A 26,776-nucleotide genomic window follows, 5' to 3' on the forward strand; every position below is an offset into this window, starting at 1 on the left:
ATCAAGTAATCTGCCAAAGTGACCTGAGAAGTTTCGCTGACATCCATCTGTAAATTTTCCTTTATTTCTGATAATTTTCCTTTTTGTAAGAGGACTGACTCACCAAAAATCACTGGGGGGGGGGGTTATGCTCTCAAAAATCACATTATGAATAAGTCCATTGTACGACATATACTATGATATCAAAGCCATATTTGAATTCCTTTCATTATTTCTGAGAACTTTTAATTTGGCTAGGCAGACTGACCCCTCTAAAAATCATAGTTGGAAATTATATACATGTGGACGGCCTCCTGCAAACCGATGAACTCACTTGGGAAGATTCATTCTAATCCGTCAAATAGCCAAGGAGGAGTTAAAACACACACACACACACACACACACACACACACACACACACACACACACACACACACACACACACACACATCGTCAGTATAGTGCTACAGTATAGGGCACGTTGCCGAAAATGGTATTATCCAACTTCAAAGGACTGATTTTCAAAAAAGAAAAAAAATCATGGGAAGATCATATGAAGAATGAAAAGAAATTATATTCTACACCAGCTTAATTAGTGCAAAGGGTTTTTGTGGGAAGGATTTGCTGGAACAGTACTTAATGTACCGTCCTCCACCTACCAGCTCGTAGTCGCCAAACCCACAGGCCCGAACCCTGGGGTTCCCCCGTTAATCAGCTTTTGGTAATATTAAATCTGACCTTTTTAAAGGATCCTGGGTACCACCTGGTTAAATGAATGCACAACACATTTACCATAACATTAGGTACAGTTCACATGTTATATCCTCCGACCTCCATTCTTAGTATGTTTGGACATTATAATTCAGATGTGTAATATTCGAAAGTGAATACGCTTTACTGGGAGTTACAAGGCAAACATGTACTCAAGCACTTTTGAAATGTTACTACTATATCACAATTAATCACACTGGCAGGTAACTAGTTCCATACAGTATCTCAGAACTGACGAAGAAATGCTTAGCTTCATGTGACTGGGAACGATTACCAAAAATTTCATGATCATTACCTACAGTTAAATTCGACCTATCTGACAGCATTTTTTGAGTCATTATTATGCCTGAAGCATTTGTATACTTGAATCCCCTCATACTCACCACATAGTCGTGGTAAAGAGATTCACCCTTCTAAACATTCTTTGTATGGTTAGTTCTCAATCAAGGTAACACTCTCACCCCTCACTCTACGACCTCTCAAACTTCTCCAAACATTTTTGGTACCGGTATTAAGGCAACCAGAAGAAAACACACAACCCTTACTGTGGGCATGCTGGGAAAGTATACAAGGTGAAAACGATATTTCTCTGTTTACATTCAAATACTCTACCTACTTATTAACGTCTTTGTAGCACCTGTATATTTTGTCTGCTTTCAAATAATATGTTCATATTACGATGGAAAGGAGGGATGGGAAAAGAAAGAAAGAGGGGTAAGGGGGAATGGAAAGAAGGGAAGGATATGGGAGGAGGGAAGGAGAGAGAGGCAGGGGGGACGAGAAGGAGGGAAAGGTAAGGGGGAAGAGGAGAGAAGAGTAGGGAGGAGGGAAGAGTAAGGGAGGAGGAAAGAAGGGAAGGACATGGGAGGAGGGAAGGGTTGCTGTTGCTGAGCTGTCCCCCACTGTCTGGCAATGCAACTTTTCCGTGCGGTGAACAGGGCCATCCCATGCAGTGAACTGATGTTCCATTGCAGCATACAGTACAGCGCCTCGACATGGCGAGGCATGGGGAGGGGTGTGGAGGTTTGGCTCCCTGATGGATGTCGCATTTGCATCTCTCCATCTAGTTACAGTGGCAAAGGCACCATAGCAAGTTCCACATCACCCCGTTTTGTGGCTACATGATTATCACCCAGTGCTATATGTGGTTTCCTGGATTACAGGAAACCATTAGACTTGTCACTCAGCGTCAAGTCACCTGATGTGGAAAGAAGGATAGTGAAAGTTACAGGAAAGATGGGAGCAACAGAGAAAGAAGGATAAACGTGAAGGAAGGAGGCAACGCCACATCATGTGGGTGGATGATAGTCGCTACCACCTACCACCAGAAGGGAAGGGTAAGGGAAGGAAGGAGTAAGGAAGGAGGGACTGAAGAAGGGATGAGGTGGGAAGGAAGGGAATGTTGGATAGAATGGAAGGAAATAAGGAGAAGGAATCAAGATTGCAAGGAGAACGACGAGGAAGGGAAGAGGAGGAGAGAAAAACAAGAAAAGAGACTGAGGGAAGGCAGTGCATTTCACTGATCAACTGATCTATTAGGGAAACTGAATTTCCTTACGTCTTTATCACCTCTCATTTTATGTATTTTTTGCAGTGTCCTCTTGATGTCGCTTCCCCATTGGTTATATACTCATTTATGTCTAGTTTTTCTTTTCCTGTGATGCATTTGTTACTTGTATAACATAATCATGTCTCCTCTTTTCCCCTCTCCTGTAATGCTGGTAGGTTTAATTTTTCGAATCTTTCTTCATAGATTAGAAACCTTAAGCTTGGTGCCCATATTGTAGCGGCCCTTCGTACCTTTACGTTCTTCTCTATTTGTTTTTTGAGATATAGATTCCAGACTACAGATGCACACTCCAGAGTTGGTCTGATGAATAATGTTATTACCGTACCTTTCTTAGCATATCTTCATTTATATATGTGAATGCTACCCTCATATTAGCAAGCAGTGTGTACATCTTCCTTACTTTTTCTTATATGTGGTCAGCCAGTGATAGTCTGTTATTGATAATCACTCCTGAATCCTTTTCCTTTTCTGATGAGTGGGGTTGAGATTCCTAACTTATAGTCCCAGTCTGGTCTTTTTTCACTATTACTAAATTTTATTACATGGCATTTGTCCACATTAAATTCCATTTGCCATCTGTTACTCCATTCATGAGGCTTATTTAATTACTTTTGTTGCTCTATGCAAGAGTCTGTGTTTGTAGGCTCCCTTTGTATTTTTGCATCATTAGAACATATTTAGGTAGATTTCATTTCCAATGTTGCTGTCTATGTCATTTATATATACTAAAAACATAATTGGTGCCAGCACCAAGTACTGTGGAACTCCACTTGTCACTTCTCTTCATGATGAGTAATTTTCCCTTAGCACTGTTCTCATTTCCTTTTTACTGAGAAAATTTTGCATCCAATCGTACAGATCACCTTGGATTCCTCCTTGATTGTACAGTTGGCATAAAACTCTTCTGTAAGGTACTCTGTCAAATGCCTTCTTGAAATTCAAATATATGTTGTCTACCCAGCAATCTCTTTTCTGCAGTATTTCTGGAACTCTATCATACTAGCTTAATAGGTCAGTAACACATTATTTTCCCTTTCTACAACCAAATTGTGTTTCTGTTATCATATTGTGTTTTTCCAGGTGATTTACCTGAATTCTTCGTATCAGAGTTTCTATAATCTTGGTTATGACGTTGGTCGGTGATACTGGTCGGTAGTTTTGTGTGTGTGTGTGTGTGTGTGTGTGTGTGTGTGTGTGTGTGTGTGTGTGTGTGTGTGTGTGTGTGTGTGTGTGTGTGTGTGTGTGTGTGTGTGTGTGTGTGTGTGTGTGTGTGTGTGTGTGTGTGTGTGTGTGTGTGTGTGTGTGTGTGTGTGTGTGTGTGTGTGTGTGTGTGTGTGAAATGGCTGGATGAAGAAAAAGTAAACTAAGAGAGAAACATCACTAAAAACAAGTAATATGTATATAGTTGACCACTGTAACATAACCCTGATGTCGTGAAGCAAAACTGGTGTTGCTGAGAACGTAGCTCCATTAAATGCATTTCCAGTGGGGGGGAGGGGGTGAATCAATGGCTAAGGGCATGGAAAATATGTCACTTCCAACGAAATCGGAGAAGGACAGAACAAAAACCAGGATCACTTCAACTGGAGATATTTGGACAAATTGCATTTAAAAGACCGGCGGTCTTAAGCAGAGGGAAAGACAGACGAAGACATTTACAGAGCTGATTACCATTCTGAGAGACGAAAACATTTACAGAGCTGATTACCATTCTGAGAGAAGAAAACATTTACAGAGCTGATTACCATTCTGAGAGTACTGGTGAACACTAACCACAATGCTGAAGAGGTGGCAGTGTGTGATGAGATGGGTGTTGTGTGCCCCCTGCAACGGCGAATGGTAGAGAGAGAAAGAGAGAGGGAGAGAGAGAGAGAGAGAGAGAGAGAGAGAGAGATGCATTTGGTGAGCCCCCACACATGGCACTTGTACTTGAATAAGTCTCTGTGCAAAGTCGGTGTTAGAGTTCAGTGAGTTTAAAGAATGCACTGAGTCGGTCCAGCACACCTATCTTCTGGAGAGTTACTTTTGCAAGAGAAGTAATTTAAAGTTTCCAAGACATATCACGAAAAAGCGAGACACCTGGTTACTGGCAGACGATGTGAGACTAAGTTGTTTATTGTTGACGTTAAGGGCATAGATATAGAGAAGATTGTATCCAACTGAAACATGGAGGAACTAAGTTTTTGAGAAGTTTAACTGAACAATGAATGCCTGGTGGTCAAGGGAGTTAAAGGCATTATAACCAGATGTGACTCAGAAGGGCTTACATCCTAAGGCAGGTTGGGGGTAATTTCTCACACAATACTGCCCAGAAAAGAGTGACTAGTGCCTCTCACTTTAAAGTTATGACTAGGTAACCCAACCCAAGCCTCTACGCTCTCAATGATGCAACGGACGACTGAATGACAGAAAGGTTTATATATATATATATATATATATATATATATATATATATATATATATATATATATATATAAAACAAGGTTGTTCCTACATCAATAAAGAGTGTCAAACTGGAAGCCAGGTGCACCAAAGCTTCATCCCATGACTGTTGTAGTGACCATTGTGATGGAAGCTTTGAGATATGGGTGGGAAAGTGAAGGCTAGAATTATAAACATAGAAGTGGACAAGGCTACATTTGTACCTCAAAAGGCCACTGATGAAGAGAAGGACGAAAGTTAGTGCCAGGACAGAACACTGTGGAACACCACAACTGGTAGTTTTAAACAACAGTGGCTGTCTAAAACAGCTCTTATTGAACAAGTAGAGATGTACGACCGAATTTACAATCAAACTGACGAAATATGAAGCATCCAAAATACTGTAATCTTCGGTTATTCTAATTTACCAGATGCAAAATGGGGAGAGGCCCTATCTTCACACACAGGGTTGGACCTGTACACTAACTTGCAAGAAAGTTCACTGCTTCAGCGTGCAGACTGTCCAACATGAGGAGGAAACATATCAGAACTGGTTCCGGCCACACCATAAAAATTAGTGAGTAATGTTATGCATATTCACTTTCCACATTAAATTCAGTGACTACAATGTCAGGGTTAATTACGAGAAAGTACCTAACTTCAAAAGAGTGGATTTTCAAACATGAAAACCATACAAGGAGCATTGAGAAGCCCCGAACCTCTTTACCTTTATGTCTTACAGCTCAGGGATATAGCTAGCCAAGCCCTTCCCATGGGCATTTTTTTTCCTTTCAAAGTAGTGTTTTCAACCAACCATAGTTTCGTAACTACAGCAACTAGAACTTTCAAGTAAAGCTCATAATACTCAACAACCCTTCTTCTTTCCACTGCAAATGTCCCCATGTCCCATCTGGGAGCATTGTAGAGGTAGGAGGTCATGAATGGAGGCAATTTTGATGGATCAGGCTTGGCTGAGTTTGTACATGTGGACAAGTCAGTGGCTACAGCAAGAAGGCCACACACCTGCCTCACCCAGATGGAGATTCCCTGCTCATACTCGCTCATGCTTCCTCTTACCCTACTCGACTGACACTCCTCTCCACCGCTCCCTGCCAATATCCTATGAATCAATGATCATCCCTTGTACATGTGGCATACTCAGTTTATTTACCCAATTCTTCTGGCTTTTCCAGAAAGACACTCTGCTCTATGGTGTGTGCAACTCCAAGGGTTATTTACATTACCTGCCACAAAAGATCACTTACTTTCCTGCGAGTATGTTTTGTGTGTTGTGCAAGATCACTTCACATATCCCCTGAGGTTGTTTTCACTTCTTACATTCACAGTTTTTCTTATTTTCTGAAGCACTTTTTTACTTTTTTTCGTACTTCACAACAGACTTACCACAATATAAATTGTTGGTTATTGTAACACTTCTTTGCACTTGTGTTGCGAGTTCACTTTCATTGTTACCTGAGATCGTTTGCTTATACCTGTACTTTTCCTTACATTCTAAATTCTTGCATAGAAAAGTCACTTCTTGGCTAAGTACTTACAGCATTACAGGTACTTCACAAAATGATTTATAGTTTCCTATCACACAAAAACAGTCTGCAAGCATATTGAACTATATTACAATAACACAATACAAAACAACTGTACAGTACTTGCCCCCTACAGATCACTTTCATTTTTCATTTCAACACTTGTTTTCTGTAGCAGATGAAACCACTGTACAGTGTGGATCATAACATTAATTTTCAGTACCGCAGTTTTCCTTAACTTCTATACGTTAACTTTTTTTTTCTACAATCTTCAGTCCTTACTTTCATAAATATTTATTCTCGACACAGAAATTTTCCTTACTTCTTTATATGATTTTTTATTTTATTTTTATGTACAAATTTACACTATACTCGTATATGTTACACTTTCACACACACCCATGACATGTCAGTCTAGGGCAACAAAGATAGTGGTGAAAGGGTGGTGATACGTAGGTGCCATGAAGGTGATGAGAAGGAGGCTGGGGGCCGTAAAGTGTGGCCAGGGGGCATCATTTTCCATTCTATACAGTAGCTCCTGCTCTCAAATGCCATCTCTTCAGCTAATAATGACGATATTGTCATCTCTAAAACTCTTCCATTCGAACTATCATTCAGCCCCTTCCTTGCCCGAGTGGGAGGCAAGGCAGGGGTGGAGGTGACAGGGGCCAAGTAGCCACTTGTGGTGGCAAGTGAATCAGACAACGGTATGTGAAATCAGAAATCATTATTTCTACCCCTCCCACTTCCCGTGGAAGACTGGCAGTGCAGTTCACGTGCCTCCTATGCGCCTATGTCACATATGGTCACCACAGAAAATGGGTGGGACTTCAAATGTTAGCGGGAAGCGCAAAAAAAATCTATGTTCATCATCCAAGCCAACCCAAACACCTGTTTTATGATGACTATGGTCGTCATCTGAGCTTTAAGGACTGTGGAAATTTAATTCAAGTATTCAAAACATTCATAGGACCAAATAATATGGATATTGATAAATACTTCACAGCTGATTGCTCAAATTTTACTTGAGGTAATGGGAATAATATTATTGGCAAATGATTCCACTCACATGAAGCTAAGCATTTCTTCTTTAATAAAGTTGTAAGTGCATGGAACAAACTTTCCTCCAATGTAGTAAACTGTGGTACAGTACCCACCTTTCAAATCTGCTTGGAAAAGCATCTGTCTCCAAATCCCTGACCAAGCATGTTCACTCAAGAATAATACATTTCTGTAGTATATATAGGCCTAACTTTTTTTTTTTTTTTTAGAGCCTGGATGATACAACTGCAGAGCAACACTGATAAATATTATTCATTTAACGTCAGATGTGTAGAATAATATTTCGTTCCTCTCTTTCCTAAGAAATTTCCATAACAGCTCTAACATGCTTTGCAGGGTGCACCTTCTCACAATTTCCTGCCGGTTTCAGCTAGAGGGTTTGGTGGTTGGGAGGGAGCCTTCCTGCTTTTCTATTCTTGTCTTTAGTTAATAAAACGGTTTTGTTAGTTATAACCTTCACTACACCAAACAACCACGAGAGGACCAACAGGTCTGTTGCTGTTTCCTTTCCTTTGTACTCATTGTACTTTGAAGCTTGAGATGAAGGCACAGAAAGAGAGATATAAACCATAGATGGGTAGTTTGGAAATTAAGAGACTGCACAAGGTTCTATCCCATGTCTCTGAAATATCCAAAGAGATGGCAAACGTTTCACTGAAATTTTGAGAGGATGAGAGAAGAATTGAAAGGGATACCAGTGATGCATCACTGACAAAACTCATACTGGTAGTGAGCAAGAGGGTTATGACAGGGAAGTTACTTCGAAGTCTTCCTGCTGGGGAAAGACTCAATCACTTTAGACATGGAGGATATTACGAGTAAACAACTGGGCGGTAGTCAGATGGGTTTGGTATGGTTACCCTTCTTTGGCAAAGACTGAATGAATGCAACTTTCAGCAAGAGGGTTGTGGATGCTGTCGGTCAAAAGTGGAATTTGTCTTGGCAGGGAGTCAGCACATTTTTTTTTTTTTTTTAACGATCAATAGATTTCCTTTCTGGATCTTAAATCTTTTTAGTACTGCCGCCAATAAAGGCAAAAAGTACATCTTTTAACCAAATTTTTATATCAAGCATGAGAAAATATGTGGGGAGGGGAGACGGAAGACCAGATGCGTAAATCAGAATTGTCCAAAGTGGAGTTAAAGGCAAACTGACCTAGTTGCTGGTCGATTCCCTTTTTAAATTTAAATGCCCCTTGTTGGGAAAATCGTAATATACTTTTAACTGATAAATTGCTCTCAACCACACTGAAAATAAAGAAGAAAAAACATGTAGAACACTTTAAGGATGGTTCGATCTCCCCATTTGGCTCTCAAACTCAGCACTCAAATGCCCAGTGCCCAGCTGGCCTGCCTGCGCTGTCATCTTTGTGCTCACAGTTTTCGTATGCTGTTGCCCTTTTACATTTTTTACCCCCACTTTTGGCATGCCAATGGGTGAGTAATACAAAGGGAGTATGTGACAATCATGGGGGGCTTAAAAGAGCAAGCTGGAATACTTCACGTACTACTACAGTACTGAAAAGGTTCAGCAAAGGCAGATGGTCGGAAGTTGCTGCTTTCAGGGCTATTTGAAATGGATGCCCAATCTGTCCCTCACCAGATTTCCATCCACTTGAGAGAATGGTCCTTTCGACCAGTTCTAAAGCCTTCCCCTCACAGTATCGACATGCTGAACAACTAAAACACAAACTAGATGGGGTAGCCCACAGTGCATCACAAGAGGCAGACCAAGAATGAATCTCCTCTGAATACAGCTTGCAAAACAGTATCCCAACGGCGCTACTGTGTTAACACAACCTAGACACAGTGAAGAAGATGTAAAAGAACATCACGAACATGAACTGGGTATAGTAAAACAGCCAACCTAAACGATATCATTAAGTTTAAACTATGAAATCTCAGAACACACTACACTTCAACCTGGATACAAGGAAGTACAGACGATAGGCTCAGATGTAAACATATAAAATTGGAAGGACAAAGAATGAATCACTACTAAATACAAGTTACAATATGGATACTCCCTAAAACAACAAAGCCTGGATATAAACGAGCAGAAGAGGTAAATCCATGAGTATACTATAAAAAAAAAAAAAGAATATATACGGGTTGCGTTATGGTCTCCTCGGGGTACCATTAAACAACGTGGATATAGCAAGTCTTACCACACCGAGAGAGAGAGAGAGAGAGAGAGAAGGGGGGGGGTTGGGAGAGAGGAGGTGGAAGGAGAACAGAGGGAAACAGAATGGGGAGGAAGAAGCGAGGAGAGCGGAAGAAGAGGAGAGGAGATGGAAGTAACAAAAAAAAAAAAAAAATACAGACAGATCGACTTACAGCTGAGAGAGAGAGAGAGAGAGAGAGAGAGAGAGAGAGAGAGAGAGAGAGAGAGAGAGAGAGAGAGAGAGAGGATATGAAAGTCATAGGAGGTGAAGGAAGAGGGTTGGATGGAGGAGGGGACGGTAGGGGCGTTTGGGAAGCAAAGCCTAACTAAAGAGAAGGGTTTGCGTAGGTATATTTTGTGGGACTGGGTGGCAGAAAGACTTTACACAATTCCACAAGGGATAGTGAAATTGGGAGGTGAGGGAAATGAGGAAGACCGAGGCATAGAAGGAAGAGTAGGAGGCGTGGGAGCGAATGAAAAATGAGGAAGGATAGTGAAGGGGAAGAGATGGTAATGGAGAAAGGCAGTGCATGAGGGAGGGTGTATGGGAGTGGGGTAGTTGGGAAAGGAGGAAAATCGAAATAGTGAATGGACAGGATGATGGAGATGCCTACGTATAAACTCAAAATACAGAGAATTAGAAGACACTGTGGGTATTTTTAATAATCTTCAGTGCGAAACCATATTTTCTGTTCTTGCTACCACCAGACCTGTACAATGAGCCTAGAACCACACACAGGATAAGGGGTTACAAACTACCTGCCACATCACATTTAATACAATGACATCTTTTCTATTTAAATTAGTTACCGCCACAAGACTCGCTTTCCCCTCTTGCGAGAGCTATTGTAAAAACTGCAATAAATATAAGGTTAAAAGAAATTAAAAATAAATTGGTCACAACCTTAACAATACTGGCATGCACATTGTATCCATAACAGCCTCGAATATACTGTAATTTTTATTAAACTTATCCACCATTACTGTATAATCAACTATACAAAACTTGTATACCCAAGTATTAAGCTTCTCACACTATAAAAATATCATGAATAGGTTACATTTTCATTTCATTTAAATGAAAAGTCAAGAGTAAGAGCAGTGGAGATGGGACTGCTGAGGAATGTATGTGGTGTATGGAGAGTGGATAGGATACGAAATAATGTGATTCGTGAAAGATGTGGAGTGAGGAAATTTGTGGACACCAGAATCGAAGACAGTGTACTGAGATGGTATGGTCATGTGGAGAGAATGGATAACAATACTGGTGAAAAAAGTATAGGCTATCTGAGCGAATTTGAAGGAGGAGGGAGGCGAGATAGGCCAAGGAGAAGGTGGAGAGATATGGTGGATGAGTGTGTGAGGAAGAGAGGTTTGGAAGTCGGTGAGGCTAGGGAACTGACAAGAATTTGAGCTGGTTGGATGAATGTTGTGAGGAGAAGTGCATGATCAGGGATTTTGGCACCCCTTTTTAACGTGGCAGCGTCCGGACTGACTCAATCGGATACGTTTATGTGAAGCTACAGAACGTGGTGAATGTTTTTGGCGTATACGATAGAGCCAGGATTCCGGGGTCTTGAATGATGAGTGAATGGCAGCGTGGCCCATTGGACTGGGCAAATTTGGGCTGTCTGGACACTGCTACTCCTCACCCTGTCCTTGGGTGGGAAAAGAGGTCCGGATGATGATGATGATAGGTTACAGAAAATATATATACAGTATATATACAGTATACATATATATATATATATATATATATATATATATATATATATATGCAGGTGTGGGTGTTTGTGAGTATGGGTGTGAGTGCATATGGGACTGGTAGGGAAAGGGATGAAGAAGAGAGGGAGTCTTTCTGGAATGATGTTGATGAGTGTCTGCAGGGTTTGGGGGGCAAATGTGATTGTGGAAATGATGGGAGATCTGAATGCTAGAGTGGGAAATGTAGCAGCTGAAGGTGTAGTTGGTATGCATGGTGTGCTTGGAAGAAATGAAACTGGGGAACGAATGATAGGGATGTGCGTTGAGCGAGAGATAGTGAGTGGAAATAACTTGTTTGAGAAGAAAGATATTTATAAGTATACATGGGTGAGACGGAGGGTGGATGGGTTGTTGACAGAGCATTGATGGACTATGTGGTTGTGTCCAGGAATGTAATAGGAGGATTGTTGGATGTAAGAGTTCTAAGAGGGGAGGGTGGAGGTATGTCTGACCACTACCTGGTGGAGGGAAAGTTAAGAGTAGGTAAGAGATGGGTGACAGCTAGGAGAATTAGGTGTGGCAGGGAGGTTTTGAAAGTAAGTGAATTGGATAAAAGAGAGAAAATGATAGAGTATCAGGAGAAATTGAAAGATGAGTGGAAGCAGTGAAAGATCAGGAAAATGGCAGTGTGTAAGAGGAATGGCAGTTGCTTAAGAGTGCTGTGGTGGGGCATGAGGAAGAGGTGTGTGGTGTGAGACGTGTGGGTGGTGGTGTAAGAAAAGGAAGTGAATGGTGGTGCAAGGAAGTAAGTATGGCTGTGGCTGAGAAGAGACGTGCATATGAAGTGTGGCTGCAGAGGAAGGATGAGGTGTCATATGAGAGGTATAAGGAAAAGAGGAATAGGGCGAGAAGGGCTGTGCATGATGCTAAAGTGGCAGCAGATGAGAGGTGGGGTAGGCGGTTGACTGAGAATTTTCAACAGAATAAGAAAATTTTCTGGAAGGAGGTGAAAAGGGTGCGAAAGGGAAAGTCTGGGAAGAAAGAGTGAATAAAAGCAAAGGATGGAAGGATGTTAATTGAGATGGATGCAGTAAAGAAGAGATGGGTGGAGTATTTTGAAAGATTGTTAAATGGAGAGGAAGAAAGGGAGGCTGAGATTGTGGCGGATAGAAGGGTGCAAGGAATAAAATATGTTGGGAGAGCTGAATGATTCTTTGATCACAAAGGAGAAAGTGCAGGAGGCAGTAAAGGAGATGAAAACAGGGAAAGCTGCAGGTATGGACAGGTGTGCTGTGGAATGCCTGAAGGGTGGTGGAGCAACTATTGTTGACTGGTTAGTAAGATTGTTGAATGTGTGCTTTGTGAAAGGTATGGTGCCGATTGACTGGGCAAGTGCTTGTGTGGTCCTGCTGTATAAATGTAAGGGTGATAAGTATGAATGTACTAGCTTTAGGGGTATAAGTCTGATGAGTGTTGTAGGTAAGGTGTATGGTAGAGTGTTAATTAAGAGAGTTAGAGAGGGTACAGAGGGAGTGATTAGTGACGAGCAGTGTGGCTTTAGGAGAGGGAGGGGATGCGTGGATCAGGTGTGCTGTGAGACAAGTGTGTGAAAAGTATTTAGCAAAAGATAAGGATGTGTTTTTCATGCATTTAGAGAAAGTGTATGACATAATTGATAGGGAGGCTTTGTGGACTGTTTTAAGTTTATATGGACTTGAGGCTAGGTTACTAAAAGGAGTGAAAAGTTTTTATGTAAATCATAGAGTGTGTGTAAGAGTGGGAAATACCGTGAGTGATTGGTTTCCCGTGATAGTTGGGCTGCGACAGGGATGTGTGATGTCGCCTTGGTTGCTTAATATTTATATGGATTTTTTTTTTTTTTAATGTGTCCGACTCCGAGCATAGGCTTCACAGCCTGCTATCAAGGCCCAGTAGTCCTCCTACATTCCATACACCTCTACATGTCACCTCTACATACACCTCTACATGGTGTTGTAAGGGAGGTGAATGCAAGAGTGTTAGGTGGAGGTCTGAGTCTGGTGAATGTTGATGGTAGAGAGTGGAATCTGAAGCAGCTGCTGTTTGCAGATGATACTGCAATGGTGGCTGATTCAATGGAGAGACTGGGGAGGTTGGTAGAGGAGTTTGGAAGGGTGTGTGAAAGGAGGAAATTGAAAGTAAATGAGAATAAGAGTAAAGTGATGAAGTGTACAAGGTTGGTAGATGGAAGGCGGATGAATATAGTTTTGAATGGTGAGTTGCTTGAGGAGGTAGTGTTTTAAGTAATTAGGGTCACACAATGCTGTGGATGGAAGAACAAACGCAGAAGTGAAGTTTAGAATGAATGAAGTAGGAAAGGTGCTGGGAGGACTGAAAAAAGTGTTCAGATGTCGTTCGCTTAGAATGGATGTAAAACGAAGGCTGTATGAGGGTGTTGTGGTACCGACTGCATTATATGGGGCTGAAACATGGAATATGGGTGTAGCAGAGAGGAAAAGTTTGAATGTAATGGAGATGAGGTGTCTGAGGAGTATGTGTGGAGTGACGCATATGGATCGAGTGAGAAATAATGAAGTGCGAAGGCGAACTGGAGTTGTTCGGGAGATGGCTGACTGAGTTGGGAAGAGGGTGTTGCGATGGTTTGGTTTGGGCATGTGGAAAGAATAGATAATGAGCGACTGGTGAAAAAGATAACTAGGAATGATGTGAGAGGTGTAAGACTGAGAGGAAGACCACGAATAGGTTGGATGGACAGTGTGAAGAGAGCGTTGGATGCGAGAGGGATGTCTGTTGACCAAGAAAGAGTGGCTGTGCATGACAGAAATGAATGGAGAGAAATTGTGAATGAATAATGATGACGCAGCCCTGAGGGGATATTCTCCCGCATTTGTCTGATCAGCTGATCAAGTCAGGTGCAGGTAAGAGGATGGGCCTATTATGATGTGGCAGGGGTAAACCAGCTCTGTTGTTGGGCCCTGCTGCGGATGTCACTGATTGCACTGCGCAGTTGACCCTCATGCAGTGTGGTGCAGTGAGGATCTGTCCCTTCTCCCTTTTGGGGCTAAGATGCGAATGAATGTATTTGAGTGGATGAGTAAATTGGCAGTGTGTTGTCCTGTCTCAGATACCTCCCTTTCCTTGGGGGATGCAGCCTAGGTAAACAGATATAGATACATATATGTAGAAACATCACTTCATCGTGGAGAAATGTGTGCAAATTGACCACAGATGGTCAATTTACTAATTCCATTCTAGGATATTTCAATGAATTTTCACAACCACCTATCGCTCTCCTCTCCTTTCACTGATCCACCTGGTGAACAAACTCAACCTCTTTCTTACAAATAATCCTTCTGCTTATGCAGTTAATCTTTTCTCTCTGTTGGACACCTCTGATCACACGTAATCACCTTAGCTTGCCCTATCACTTCAGTAATGCCTGAGGACTCTTCCATGACGTGGCAGCTGTGGCACTTCAGAGCAGCTGATTTGGAGGCCTTCATGCAGTACTTCTTTGATTTTCCCAGGAATGGCTATTGCTTCCATGGCTGAGAACAATCTGAATGTGCCTTGCGCATTAAGGTTATTCTCTAAGGCATGGAAACACACATTCCTTTCCTTTATCCACTGACTAATGCAATAAAAAAAAAAGTTTAATCATGCTTAATTTTCTGTTGTCCACAACAAGAAGAAGCCTACAAACGGTACTCGAACCAAACCACCCCTAAATCTCATCTTTTTTTACGTCTGCCCTGAACCAAGCAAGTCTATTCTTCACTCTGCAATGAATAATTTCATTTGTACTAAATGCCCATAACTCTCAGACTTGAATTCTTCTGGAACCTTGCCAAAAACCTTTCTAACAACTTTGCATTATCATTTTTCCCTCCTCTTTTCAGCTCTGATGACGTTGTAGCTGTTTCTTCTATCTATCTATCTATCTATCTATTGCCAGAAGCCTCAATCCCGTTTGGGGTGGCCACAAACAAATCGCCTCCACATCGCCCTGTCCCCCGACATTTCACTGCCCTGCTCCCAACTCACCCCCCCCCCTCTCTTATATACCTCTCCACCCCATCCCTACTGAAAAATTAGAACTCTTTGTTCAGCCTTTCTCCACCAGTTCCACCTTAGACTATTCTAGTGTTGTTCCTCCATTACTTCCCCCCCTCTGACTTCCTCATGGTTGGCATTAATATTTCTTCAATTGATGTGTTTTCTACAATCACTGGCCTCAATACTAACAAGGCATATGGGCCTGATGGGTCCCTCCTGTTGTCTTCAAGAAAGGTGCTTCTGTCTTTACACCCTGCCTAAGTAAACCCTTTTGTCTTTGTCTGTCGACTTGTACCATTCCATCTTGCTGGAAGTTTTCTCTCATTCAGCCAGTCCCAAAGAAGGGAAACCACTCCCAGCCCTCTATCGTCCAATTGCTTTAATACCCTGTATTTCAGAAGTTTTTGCACCTATTCTTAACAGAAAAATTCTAAAGCATTGTTCCTGGCACAATCTTCTTTCCAATCAGCAGTACGGGTTCTGTCAGCGACGCTCCACTGGCAATTTTCTCACCTACCTTACAGACTCCTGGTCACCTTCCTTTCGGCACTTTGGCAAAAGCTTTCCATTGCAATTGACATCTCAAAGGCTTTCGATCGAGTCTGGCTTAAATCTTTAATTTCAAACTGTCCTCTTACGGTTTCTATCCTTCTATCTATGCCTTTATCTCTAGCTTCCTTTCTGGTCGTTCTATAGCTGTTGTTGTAGATGGCCACCATTCTTCTCCCAGAGCTATTAATAGTGGTGTTCCTCAGGGCTCTGTCCTATCGCCAACTTCCTTTCTTGTCTTCATCAATGATTTTCTAAGCTGTACATCTAACCCTATCCACTCATATGCTGATGACTCCACCCTTCACCTTTCTATTCGCTTCCCACAGCGTCAATCTTAGCTGTTTCTCCAACAAACAATGGATGCGGCTATGACACACCTCATGTCTAACTTGGCTCATATCTCTGATTGAGGCAAAAGTAATCTTGCTGTTTTTAATACATCAAAAACTCAGTTCTTACACATATCAACCTGACAAAACCTTCCACAGGAGTACCCACTAATTTTTAACAATATGCAGCCTAATCCTGCATCATCTTTGAACATGCTTGGGATTTCATTCTCTCGGGATTTATCTTGGAAAGAACAAATTACCTCTCTTGAAAAATCTGCTTCCAAGAGATCACGTGCACTAAGACGACTCTGTGGCTTCTTTACCTCTGCACAGTTACTGACTTTATACACGGGTTTCATTTGCCCCTGTGTAGAATACAACTCTCATGTGTGGGAAGGTTCCCCACATGCAGCTCTTCTCAACAAGGTGAAGTCAAAGGCTTTTCATCTCATCAACTCTCCTCCTCTTACCTGCTCCCTTCAACCTCTGTCTCTTTGCTGCACTGTTGGATCTTTATCTCTCTTCTATGGCTACTTCAATGGTCACTGCTCGTCTGAACTGTCTGCTTGCATCCCTCCTCCAGTGGGCGCGTAGCACCCGTCTCGCAACAAACTTTCATCTTTTTTCTGTCCTGCTCTCTAATGCAAGAGCTAACCGTTACTCCCAGTCCTTCGTGTACGCAACAGGTCAGCTCTGGAACTGTCTCCCTTTGTCTGTATATCCTATTGCCTAAGATCTCCAGTCTTTCAAATGCAGTGTGTCCAGGCATCTCGAAATGAACAGTTCTTGAATTTGGCTTTCTTGTCTTTTTTTTTTTTTTTTCCCTATGAGGGAACAATTTACAGGCTCCTGTCCTTTGGTTCCTTCTTCCTTCATAAAAAAAAAAAAAATACACAGATCTCCTTATACAGTACATTCCTTAAATGTAACATAGAAAACACGACTGATATATTTAAAATTTGACCAAAACTTAGTAATGGTGAAAAAGTAAAGTCTTAACATACGGGAAAGTGAGAAAACCTTAAAGGTATAAGGTAAACCTTAAACTCAATGAAGACAGTGAAAAACAAATAATTTCTCGGTTAACAGCTTTTGTGATCTGACAAAGGCATGGATCACACAAAACTGGGGAACAAGAAACTCCGTACAAAAAAAAAAAAAAAAAAAATCCTTAAACTGTGGAAAACTTAGAATTAATTTATACTACTTCAGTATGATGACGTTTTACATTTTACATGCACCACTTCCTACCAATAACCAAAATAAATTTGTTAACGTGAAACTTTTATTATTGGAAGAGATACAGTCTTCCTAAATACCTTCATTTCGATAGTTCTTCCCCAACCTGTACAGGTATATATAATCATGATGGACAGCAACAACGTCATCCATACAGACGTCATCACACTGACTAAGAAATAACCACAAACAATATCTAGAGTGACGACTACATCTTTGAAGGATAAATAAGACAATGGAAAAGATACAGAAGGAAACACGTAAAACTGAGAACAAAGGCATACCGGTACTTAAAAAGAGACAGTACTAAAATGAGCACAAACCGATATTGTATAAATAACTGAAAATAAGTAATATTACAATACACGGTCCATAAAACTATGTTTGAAAGCAAAAACCAAACACAGTAAAGTCTAAGAAACGTCTAAATAAAAAATAAATAAATAAAAAACCCGCTACCGTGGGAAAAAATATGGAATCTTTAATAGAGGATAAGAGAAAGAATACCATACTAGTTGACCACAGGAATACAAAAATTCTGACTAAGTAAGCTACAGCAAAGAATAATAATTTAAGAACGCATTACAAACTATGCAGTAGACAGATAAAGTGCTTAAAAATTAGCAAGGACAAGATGATGGAGGAGATACTGAAAATATCCTTCAAAATGTAAAAATTCTAAATGCATATGAAAGCCATGACTTTTCAATGGCCATTCCATACTTAACCATTCACTGGATTAAAAAACTGTGCATGTGGCAGAATTCAACATGCAGTGAGAGAGAGAGAGAGAGAGAGAGAGAGAGAGAGACTGTCGATATAGGTATGGTGATACACACACACACATATAGATAGATAGATAGATAGATAGATAGATAGACAGACAGATAGACTGATAGGTAGATAGACAGATAGAGACAGACAGACAGATAGATAGATAGATAGATAATGACCAAGTAGCCTAAATATGTAAGATGACATGTAGTGTACATGTAATAAAAGAAACACAGGCGCATGTCAAGCCAATACCATGCAAGCCATAAGCCACCTGAATGCAGATGTCATAGATGCCAGTGGGAAAGAGAGTGCACCAAATTACAAGGCAAGTACGGTATACTGAACAATACACACAAATTTATAAAGAGAAAAAAGTTGCAATAACTAAAGACTTATAATTCATCCATGGAGACAAAGTGTGTGTGTGTTATCTATTTATTTATCGATCTATTGTATATATATATATATATATATATATATATATATACAGTATTTGTGTGTGTGTGTGTGTGTGTGTGTGTGTGTGTGTGTGTGTGTGTATAATCTACCTATTTATCCATCTATCTATTGTGTACATATATATATATATATATATATATATATATATATATATATATATATATATATATATATATTTATGTGTGTGTGTGTGTGTTGTGTGTGTGTGAGTATTATATCTATCTATCTATCTATATACATATCTGTCTATCTATCTATATCTATACCTATCTATCTATCTGTGTGTGTGTGTGTGTGTGTCTGAAGAATACAATGTCTGTAATGAGGGGAGTGAAGAAAATGGTTATGTGTGTGTGTGTGTCTAATCTCGGAATGCAGGTATGTGTACAATTTTAAGACACAAGCTCAATGGAAAAATTTACATACGAAGTTCCTGCAAAAATATAATGCGTCATTCAGAAAAAGTGCTCAAAGCTAAAGGTAAAAAATCTGTGCCACAAAATGGAAAAAATGCTCCAAAAATACAGATTTGAAAATGTAAAATATCTTGTTTAACTTGTCGTACCGCTCATTCGAAAGCCGTTCTCCTCAAAGTCCTCGCTTTTGGACATGGCTGCGGGGTGTAAAGCGAGGCGTTATATGGGGTAGCTGAGAGAGAGAGAGAGAGAGAGAGAGAGAGAGAGAGAGAGAGAGAGAGAGAGAGAGAGAGAGAGAGAGGATGGTATGCTTTAGAAATAAAATATTTACCAATTTAGATCTCTCATATATATACAGTTCATTAAATTTATCATATACTCAAAAATTGTCAGCATGCTCAAAAATTTTATTTCAATCGAAATAAAAGAACAGAATTTTGGGATCACATCAGAAATTTTTAAAAAGTCCTACCCGGCATTCTGTATTCTGGCTCGAAGACCTCATGCCTGGATATGGCTGCAAGGAAAATGGGAAGACAGATTACCAATTTCAATTGATTAAAATTTGGAGAGTAAAGGGAAAAAATTAGTAGCACCAATTGCATCAGGTTAAAATTTGGGGCGAAGCAGAAAATTACTGCCAATTTTGTTATTAATGTTCTTGGTTAGAGAGAAAATGGTTGCCAATTCTAGTGTAGTAGATTCTGGGAACAGAAAAGAAATTGTCAATTTCTGTATACTAATGGTGTTTGACAAAAAATGATGCTGCCAATATTCGTGACTTTTGCTTCGGAAGAAGCAGAAAATAATTACTACCAAGGTACTGTAGCCTGAGAGTCCAGAGAGAGAACTGTTAACAGTTTTAGCATTCTCAAATCTGTGCTGTTATAAAACACCAAAGCAGTACAACCCCCGAGCGCCGATACCTCTCGATAAGGTAAACAAAATCCTGAACAAACGTACCTGCAGACAGAGCTGGTATATTACCGATTAATAACAGCGACCAACACATTGTTAAAGGTACAGATCTCAACATGTAACAACCAAATACTAGTAACTACAGCTGGATACGTACACTGCTCTAAGTATGCCTGGTTGAACAAAAGTGAACCTGTAGGTACTGGTACCATACCGAAAAATGTCAGTATCCAGAGGTAATTTTAAAACTTCTTGAATATTTGTAACACTGATATTTTCTCTATACTAACATCGTTATGTATAAATCATGTCGGTACTCGGGAGTTGTACTGCCATGTCAGTGCTAAAACATTTAATATTATGAAGCCAGTGAAAACACACTGCCAAAATTTATAGAATAAAAAACTGTGTCTAAATTGAATTTGACAGTGGACAACAAAGGACTGCTATTTTGTGCAAAGAAAAATCTAGAACCACAGACAGAAGACCTGAACACTGGCAGGTTGTCATTATTTGCAGGAAATAGTTTAAAGGCAGAGAAACTAAATTTTAGTGACTCAAACTGGATGAGTCAGAAATATAAATGTTAGTGTTTTTTCCTTTAACTAAAAATTAATTACTTCCAATCCTTACTCATGCAAGTTCAGGGCAAACATAATATCATAACTGTGGGTAAAATTTGAACCCTGGAAGAAAATTTCAAGAAAAATTGTATAACTAATAAAATGAGCATCAAGTTTCCTGGGTCCGTAACAGGGAAAGAGCACCGATTTCTAAAAGCATCATGAACTTGCTGTGTCCGAGTGTTGACAACAGATTAAAAAAAAAAAAGTGATGCCTTCAGTAATTTACTGAGTTGACCTATAATCGCAGTACAAGACTCTGAGGTTGTTATTATCGTGCCCTGGAAACCTACCCCTCAACAGTGCGTCCAATTTCGTGTATAATAATTATGAGATGTATATGATTCGTGTAGAATATGTTCGTGTGGAAAATATTCGTGTATAATATATTCGTACATTCGTGCAGTATTCGTGTATAATATGATACGAAATCGGATGCACTTTTGACTGTAGGTTGCCAGGGTACGATAATGAAAACCTCAGAGTTGTGCGCCATGACTATAGCAGGTGTTGGATATATGTTATTCACAAATATAAGACAAATGAGTATTTGGGGAGGCGGTGGCTCAATCGGTAGAGAGGTGGCCTGCAGTCCTTACGGACCCAGGTTCGAATCCCGGCTGGGGCAGGGAACAGTTTAAGGATTTGAATTTCATTAAAATCAGGCTTTACTGATCTACCAGAAGACCCGCCGACATGTCGTAAAAATACCCCCGCTAATACCAATACACCAGTCCTGTATGAGACAGCCCTAGCATGTATTCAATATGGACGGTGGGTGTTAGCGCCGAAGTGGTGACATGTAGAGGTGTATGGTATGTAGGAGGACTGCTGGGCCTTGATAGCAGGCTGTGAAGCCTATGCCCAGAGTCGGACACATAAAAAAAAAAAAAAAAAAAAAAAATTAAAACTTATTATTCATTATAATATATTAAAGTTCCTTTCGGTATTGACCACATCACCGAAGTGATGCACAAAGTCATATTACAAACATGAGCCATCGAACCCACTTTTCTATGATATTTATCAGACAGTATATTCAGATCTGGAGTTGGAAGGAAATATGTATCTAACAAATTTGACAAAATGAAATCTGAGGACAGGATACTTTTGCCATCCTTTAATTTTTAAATAAATGAATATAAACCATCTGAGGACAGGATACTTTTGCCATCCTTTAATTTTTAAATAAATGAATATAAACCATCTGAGGACAGGATACTTTTGCCATCCTTTAATTTTTAAATAAATGAATATAAACCATCTGAGGACAGGATACTTTTGCCATCCTTTAATTTTTAAATAAATGAATATAAACCATCTGAGGACAGGATACTTTTGCCATCCTTTAATTTTTAAATAAATGAATATAAACCAATCTTATTTTCGACTACAGTAGTTTCGGCTACGGCTTTTTCCCCTGAAGATGCCACAGGCGAAAGTAATCAGGTATAACTCTCTTTTTCACCCGTTTTTTCTTCCACCTCCTTCCCATACCTGTCAAAATATCCTTGCAACCTTATTTTACCAAAATTTTTATTCAAAGACATTTCGCTACAAGCTTACCCAGTTTAGCCTTTAAAAAAAATTGGATACGGATTTTAGCAGATTCAAATCTAAGACAAGATTTTTAAGTGATGTCAGTAATTTGGAACGTTAAAAGTAATAAAAAACGGCTAAACTTAGCATTTAGAACGTTACTAATAAAGACACCCGATTTCAGTCCTATATAACTTCTAGCATTTGCAATATGGGACCACGAGATATTATATCAAAATCTGGGTCGAGAGTGATATGTGTCACCAGTGTAGGGTTTAGAAGATATACACGACAGTGTTACCAACTTTAGAAATAAAACTTTGTGGATGAGAAGATAATCGCTTCCAAAATTAGTGTGTGAAAATTTTGTACCTGACAAACAATGCGCATTTCAGCATAATTTTTTTTTTTTTTTTTTGTTGCTAGTAACTTCACGCTACCGTGCTCACTAAAGAATCGAAGAAAAATCCACATTAACAGTCGGAAAGTTAATTTAGCAAACAGTTTCGGCAACCACTGTTGCCCATTTATTAACACTCCGTCCGTTAATATGGGTTATCCTCAAGGCTTTTTTTATTGCTTATTTTCTTTAGCGAACATGATAAAGTACACCATTAATAATACTGACAAAAAAATGAAAGCAAAATATTCTTGCAAATTTTAGCAGGCTAAAAATGGGGAGCAGAAGTTTGCATTCGAGTAGTGACTGGGGTTCATTGCTCACTTAATGCCACTCATGGACGAGTGAGGTTGGCTACCCACACTTTTAATGTCGGGATTAGGTATTCAGTATCGTCACTAATAATTTAGGAAAATCTGTCGCTGAATGCGAAAAAAAAAAAAGCAGAAATCTGTAATCCCCTCAAATTGCCATTTTTTCTATTTGTTATATTTTACAGGACAGCGACAGGTACTGTATCTTTAGCAGAATGTGCATTACCAAATGCATATGCATTTGTAAAAATATGACTGTATTAACACATTTCATACAGAATTGCTTTATAGATGTTATGATGTCAGGAAGAAGCATACTCAGTACGTAATGAAAATGCATGATACCATTTTTTAAATTATTATTTTGCTACATAGATGCATCATGCCGATAGAGATATATCAAAAGAACAGCCACAACAGAGAATACCAGGTTCAGTATTGTTGTGCAGATACAGGTTCAGTGCGTGATGAGGATTCACAAAATGACAAGGAATATTTTGTGCAAAATTGTGTTTCACTGCGCACACCACACGAACCAATTTGTACACTACCCCCCCCTCCTCTCTCTCGCTCTCTCTCTCTATATATATATGAAAAGCATCCCAAACAGGTCTCTCTCGTCACCATAAAAATTAAAATTATACAATATACTGATAGGTTATTAGATAAAGCATTAAAATGTACACAGCAAACAAACAAAAGCTACCTTGCTTGGGAGTTACTGCGAAGTGCTAAACAAAGTAAAATTAATGAAACCTACCTCTTTAGTGAATATGCAAGTAGAAATATGAAGCCATGTTACGAAGAGAGAGTGATCTTCTGTATAGGACAGTTTTGACTCAGAAAACCATCAAATAATAATACAAGAAATACCAGCGTCCATTGGCTTATGCTATTATCACAATATAAGGTCGCATAAGATAACCCCTTAGACATCCACTTTTACTATTCGAAGCAATCACCGGTAGATAAACTCCAGCACACCTGTTAGTCTGGCGTAAGTCTATTATACTTTCCGCTCATCGTCTAATTCTTGGTTTAGTGTTTATCTCGTTGATCGCCAATAAAAACCTCTCACCAGTGGCACATACATGAGATATGGCAGGCATGGAAGTGCTCTCAGTAATTTGGACTGATTATGGAATATCGGGCTGCTGTCCAGCTGTTTACTTTTACCTACTTTACACGAAAATTTTCAGGTTTCATACTCGAAATGACCTCAGCGAGTTCCTACATAATTACTTAACAGCCTCCACTGTGTATTTCTTGAATACTGCGGCAATACGACCTATACAGACATAACATGTTAATCACTCATGCAATTTCCTAACTTGCGAACACTTGCGGACATACAGCTTTCAAAGATTTTACTTCTACAGAATCAAAATGAAAGGTGTTGTAGATCTAGGAGATAGACACAAAAAAAGGCCCTTAGCAATGTTGCCTAAAACAGCTGACGTTCATCTTGTCTTACTGGGGAACTTTAAACACAATTCTCCAAGTATCCAAGCTATATCACTACTGATCACTGTCTTATTCACGAAGACAGTGAAGTCCGTAATTTATTATGAAGATACCCGTATCTTATGATAAAATTCTGTGGATTAAGCCTCTTTTATAAGACAAAATCTGACTATCTGAATCCAAAAAATGTAGATCTACAGAAATATCTGCACAAGTGGGAACACTGTTGGCAGATTAGCCCCGAGGCCGTACACTGCTGGTGGGGAAAAAAATAGATGATGATGATGATGATGATGACGGTGATGATGATGATGATGATGATGAAATAATAATAATAATAATAATAATAAAAATAAAAATAATAATAGCCGCAGCCGCAGCAGCAGCAGCAGTAGTAGTAGTAGTAGTAGTAGTAGTAGTAGTAATAGTAGTTGCAGTAGCTAGAAACCGTTCAGAGAACGTATCCCTCCGCCAATGCCAATGCCAATAAAAACGATCCGGATCCGCCCCAAAATTTGATCAATTCTTTCTTGGTCCATGGCCCATATTTCCACAAAACTTTATTGAAGTTCAAAGAGAATTTCTGGAGATAGTGTGTGGGATACTCCGGATCCGGATCCGACCCAAAATTTAATAATTTCTTCCTTGGCCTAAGGCCCACCCCTCCACAAAATTTCATCAAAATCCGTTCATTACTTTTTGAGTAATCCTGCTAACAGACAGACAGGCAGACGGACAGACAGACAAACTAACGCGGGGTAAAACATAACCTCCTTGGTAAAAGTAAAAATAATGATAACAACAATGAGATATATAAATAATTCAAACTTCATAATTATCATACTGGAAATAACTTTTCGACAGACGCCGATATGAAAAGCTGAAAAAAAAAAAAAGTTATGGAATTCTATGGTGTACACATGGAATGGTGCTGTGGGGGACTTAGCAGGCTCCACATCACATCAGTTTTTATATCTCTACAAAGCACGCTAATATCCTCCTGCATGAAATATAAGGAAGACACAGATAAACACAAAGATAATTATGAAGTTAATAACGAAAAATACACCGGTGCAAAAGAGGTGCTAAAATCGCGGTAAGCCCTTACAACGGTGCACACATGACTGATACAAGGGGTTCATAAGGCCACAGGACCGGGGTGGCAGGTTTGAATCCCCCTGCAGGCACGTACTTAGCCAGTCCTCTATATGTTGTCATTAGCTGCACTCTGCCACTTCATAAATTCTAGGTTCGATCCTCAATGACTAGGGCTCAGACAGCCGCATGGTAAATTAATGATTCACTCACTCTCTCTCTCTCTCTCTCTCTCTCTCTCTCTCTCTCTCTCTCTCTCTCTCTCTCCAATAATCCCGTTTCCATTTAATTACTAAAATCGCCTGATAATTACCTGTCCCGGGATGAAAGAGGGACACTGTGTAATCCTTTAAGTACTTCTCTGCCATACAGTACTTTTAACTTGCATATAAAGTGGGCAGATTTATTGCAGATAGATAAATACGATGGTCACTGGATATTTAGACAGACGGAGAGCTAAACAGACTGATAAAAGACGGATAGATACAAATGCAAAAAGTAGAACAGAATAAGGGAGAGTTTCATGAATAGATAGATATATCCATCGATAGATAGATAAATGGATTATTACCTAGACAGATACAGATATATACAGATAAATATATACAAGGAAAACACATACATACATACACACGTACATACATGTGACTGATTTCATAATGTAAGTATGTATGTATGTATGTATGTATAAATCTGATATATATATATATATATATATATATATATATATATATATATATATATATATATATATATATATATATATATACGGTATAACTTTAACTATTTGCATGTCTTTTTATATATACAATATACATATGTGTATGTATGTACGTATGTATAAAGTATATATACATATGTTTACGTATGTATGTATTCGGTATACATGTACATATACAAACATTATATATATATATATATATATATATATATATATATATATATGTGTGTGTGTGTGTGTGTGTGTGTGTGTGTGTGTGTGTGGTTCATTGTAACGCTTCATTTATCCTGCTGGTATGTCCTGTTTTGTGGTATAGCTGTGTCGGTGTCACCACTGTCCATCTGAAAATTCCAAATGCATAGATAACTCTCGCCCACCACCATCCCCACGCCCACTTCAGGAGACTGAGCCGTCGCCACAACATGTAAGAATACGATAGATGAGTTTCTAGTGCAGCGTTATTTATGGACCAATCTTATATATATATATATATATATATAGACCAATCTTATATATATATATATATATATATATATATATATATATATATATACTGATAGGTATAGGCGGATCATCATCATCAGTAGCAACGAAGATGTTCTTTTTCCATTCCCTCTCCACGTCGTGTGAACAAGACTGCTTACAACAGTGGTACAC

The 26,776-nt window shown here is 39.5% G+C and overlaps 1 protein-coding gene across 1 annotated transcript in view; it reads right to left on the reverse strand.

Moving 5' to 3' along the window:
- The window catches only part of Eip63E (cyclin dependent kinase Eip63E), a gene marked incomplete at its 5' end in the record, with an annotated part of 709,236 nt that overhangs the window by 392,576 nt on the left and 289,884 nt on the right, over window positions 1-26,776 (reverse strand). The window contains 2 exons of the mRNA XM_080266993.1: window positions 19,195-19,242; window positions 19,518-19,562. Of these exons, the coding sequence (XP_080123119.1) occupies window positions 19,195-19,242; window positions 19,518-19,562 (93 nt within the window). The remainder of the gene's footprint in view (window positions 1-19,194; window positions 19,243-19,517; window positions 19,563-26,776) is intronic.

The sequence above is a fragment of the Coenobita brevimanus genome, chromosome 23, assembly GCF_032717465.1.
Source record: "Coenobita brevimanus isolate Jiangsu-jjx chromosome 23, ASM3271746v2, whole genome shotgun sequence".
NCBI lineage: Eukaryota > Metazoa > Arthropoda > Malacostraca > Decapoda > Coenobitidae > Coenobita > Coenobita brevimanus.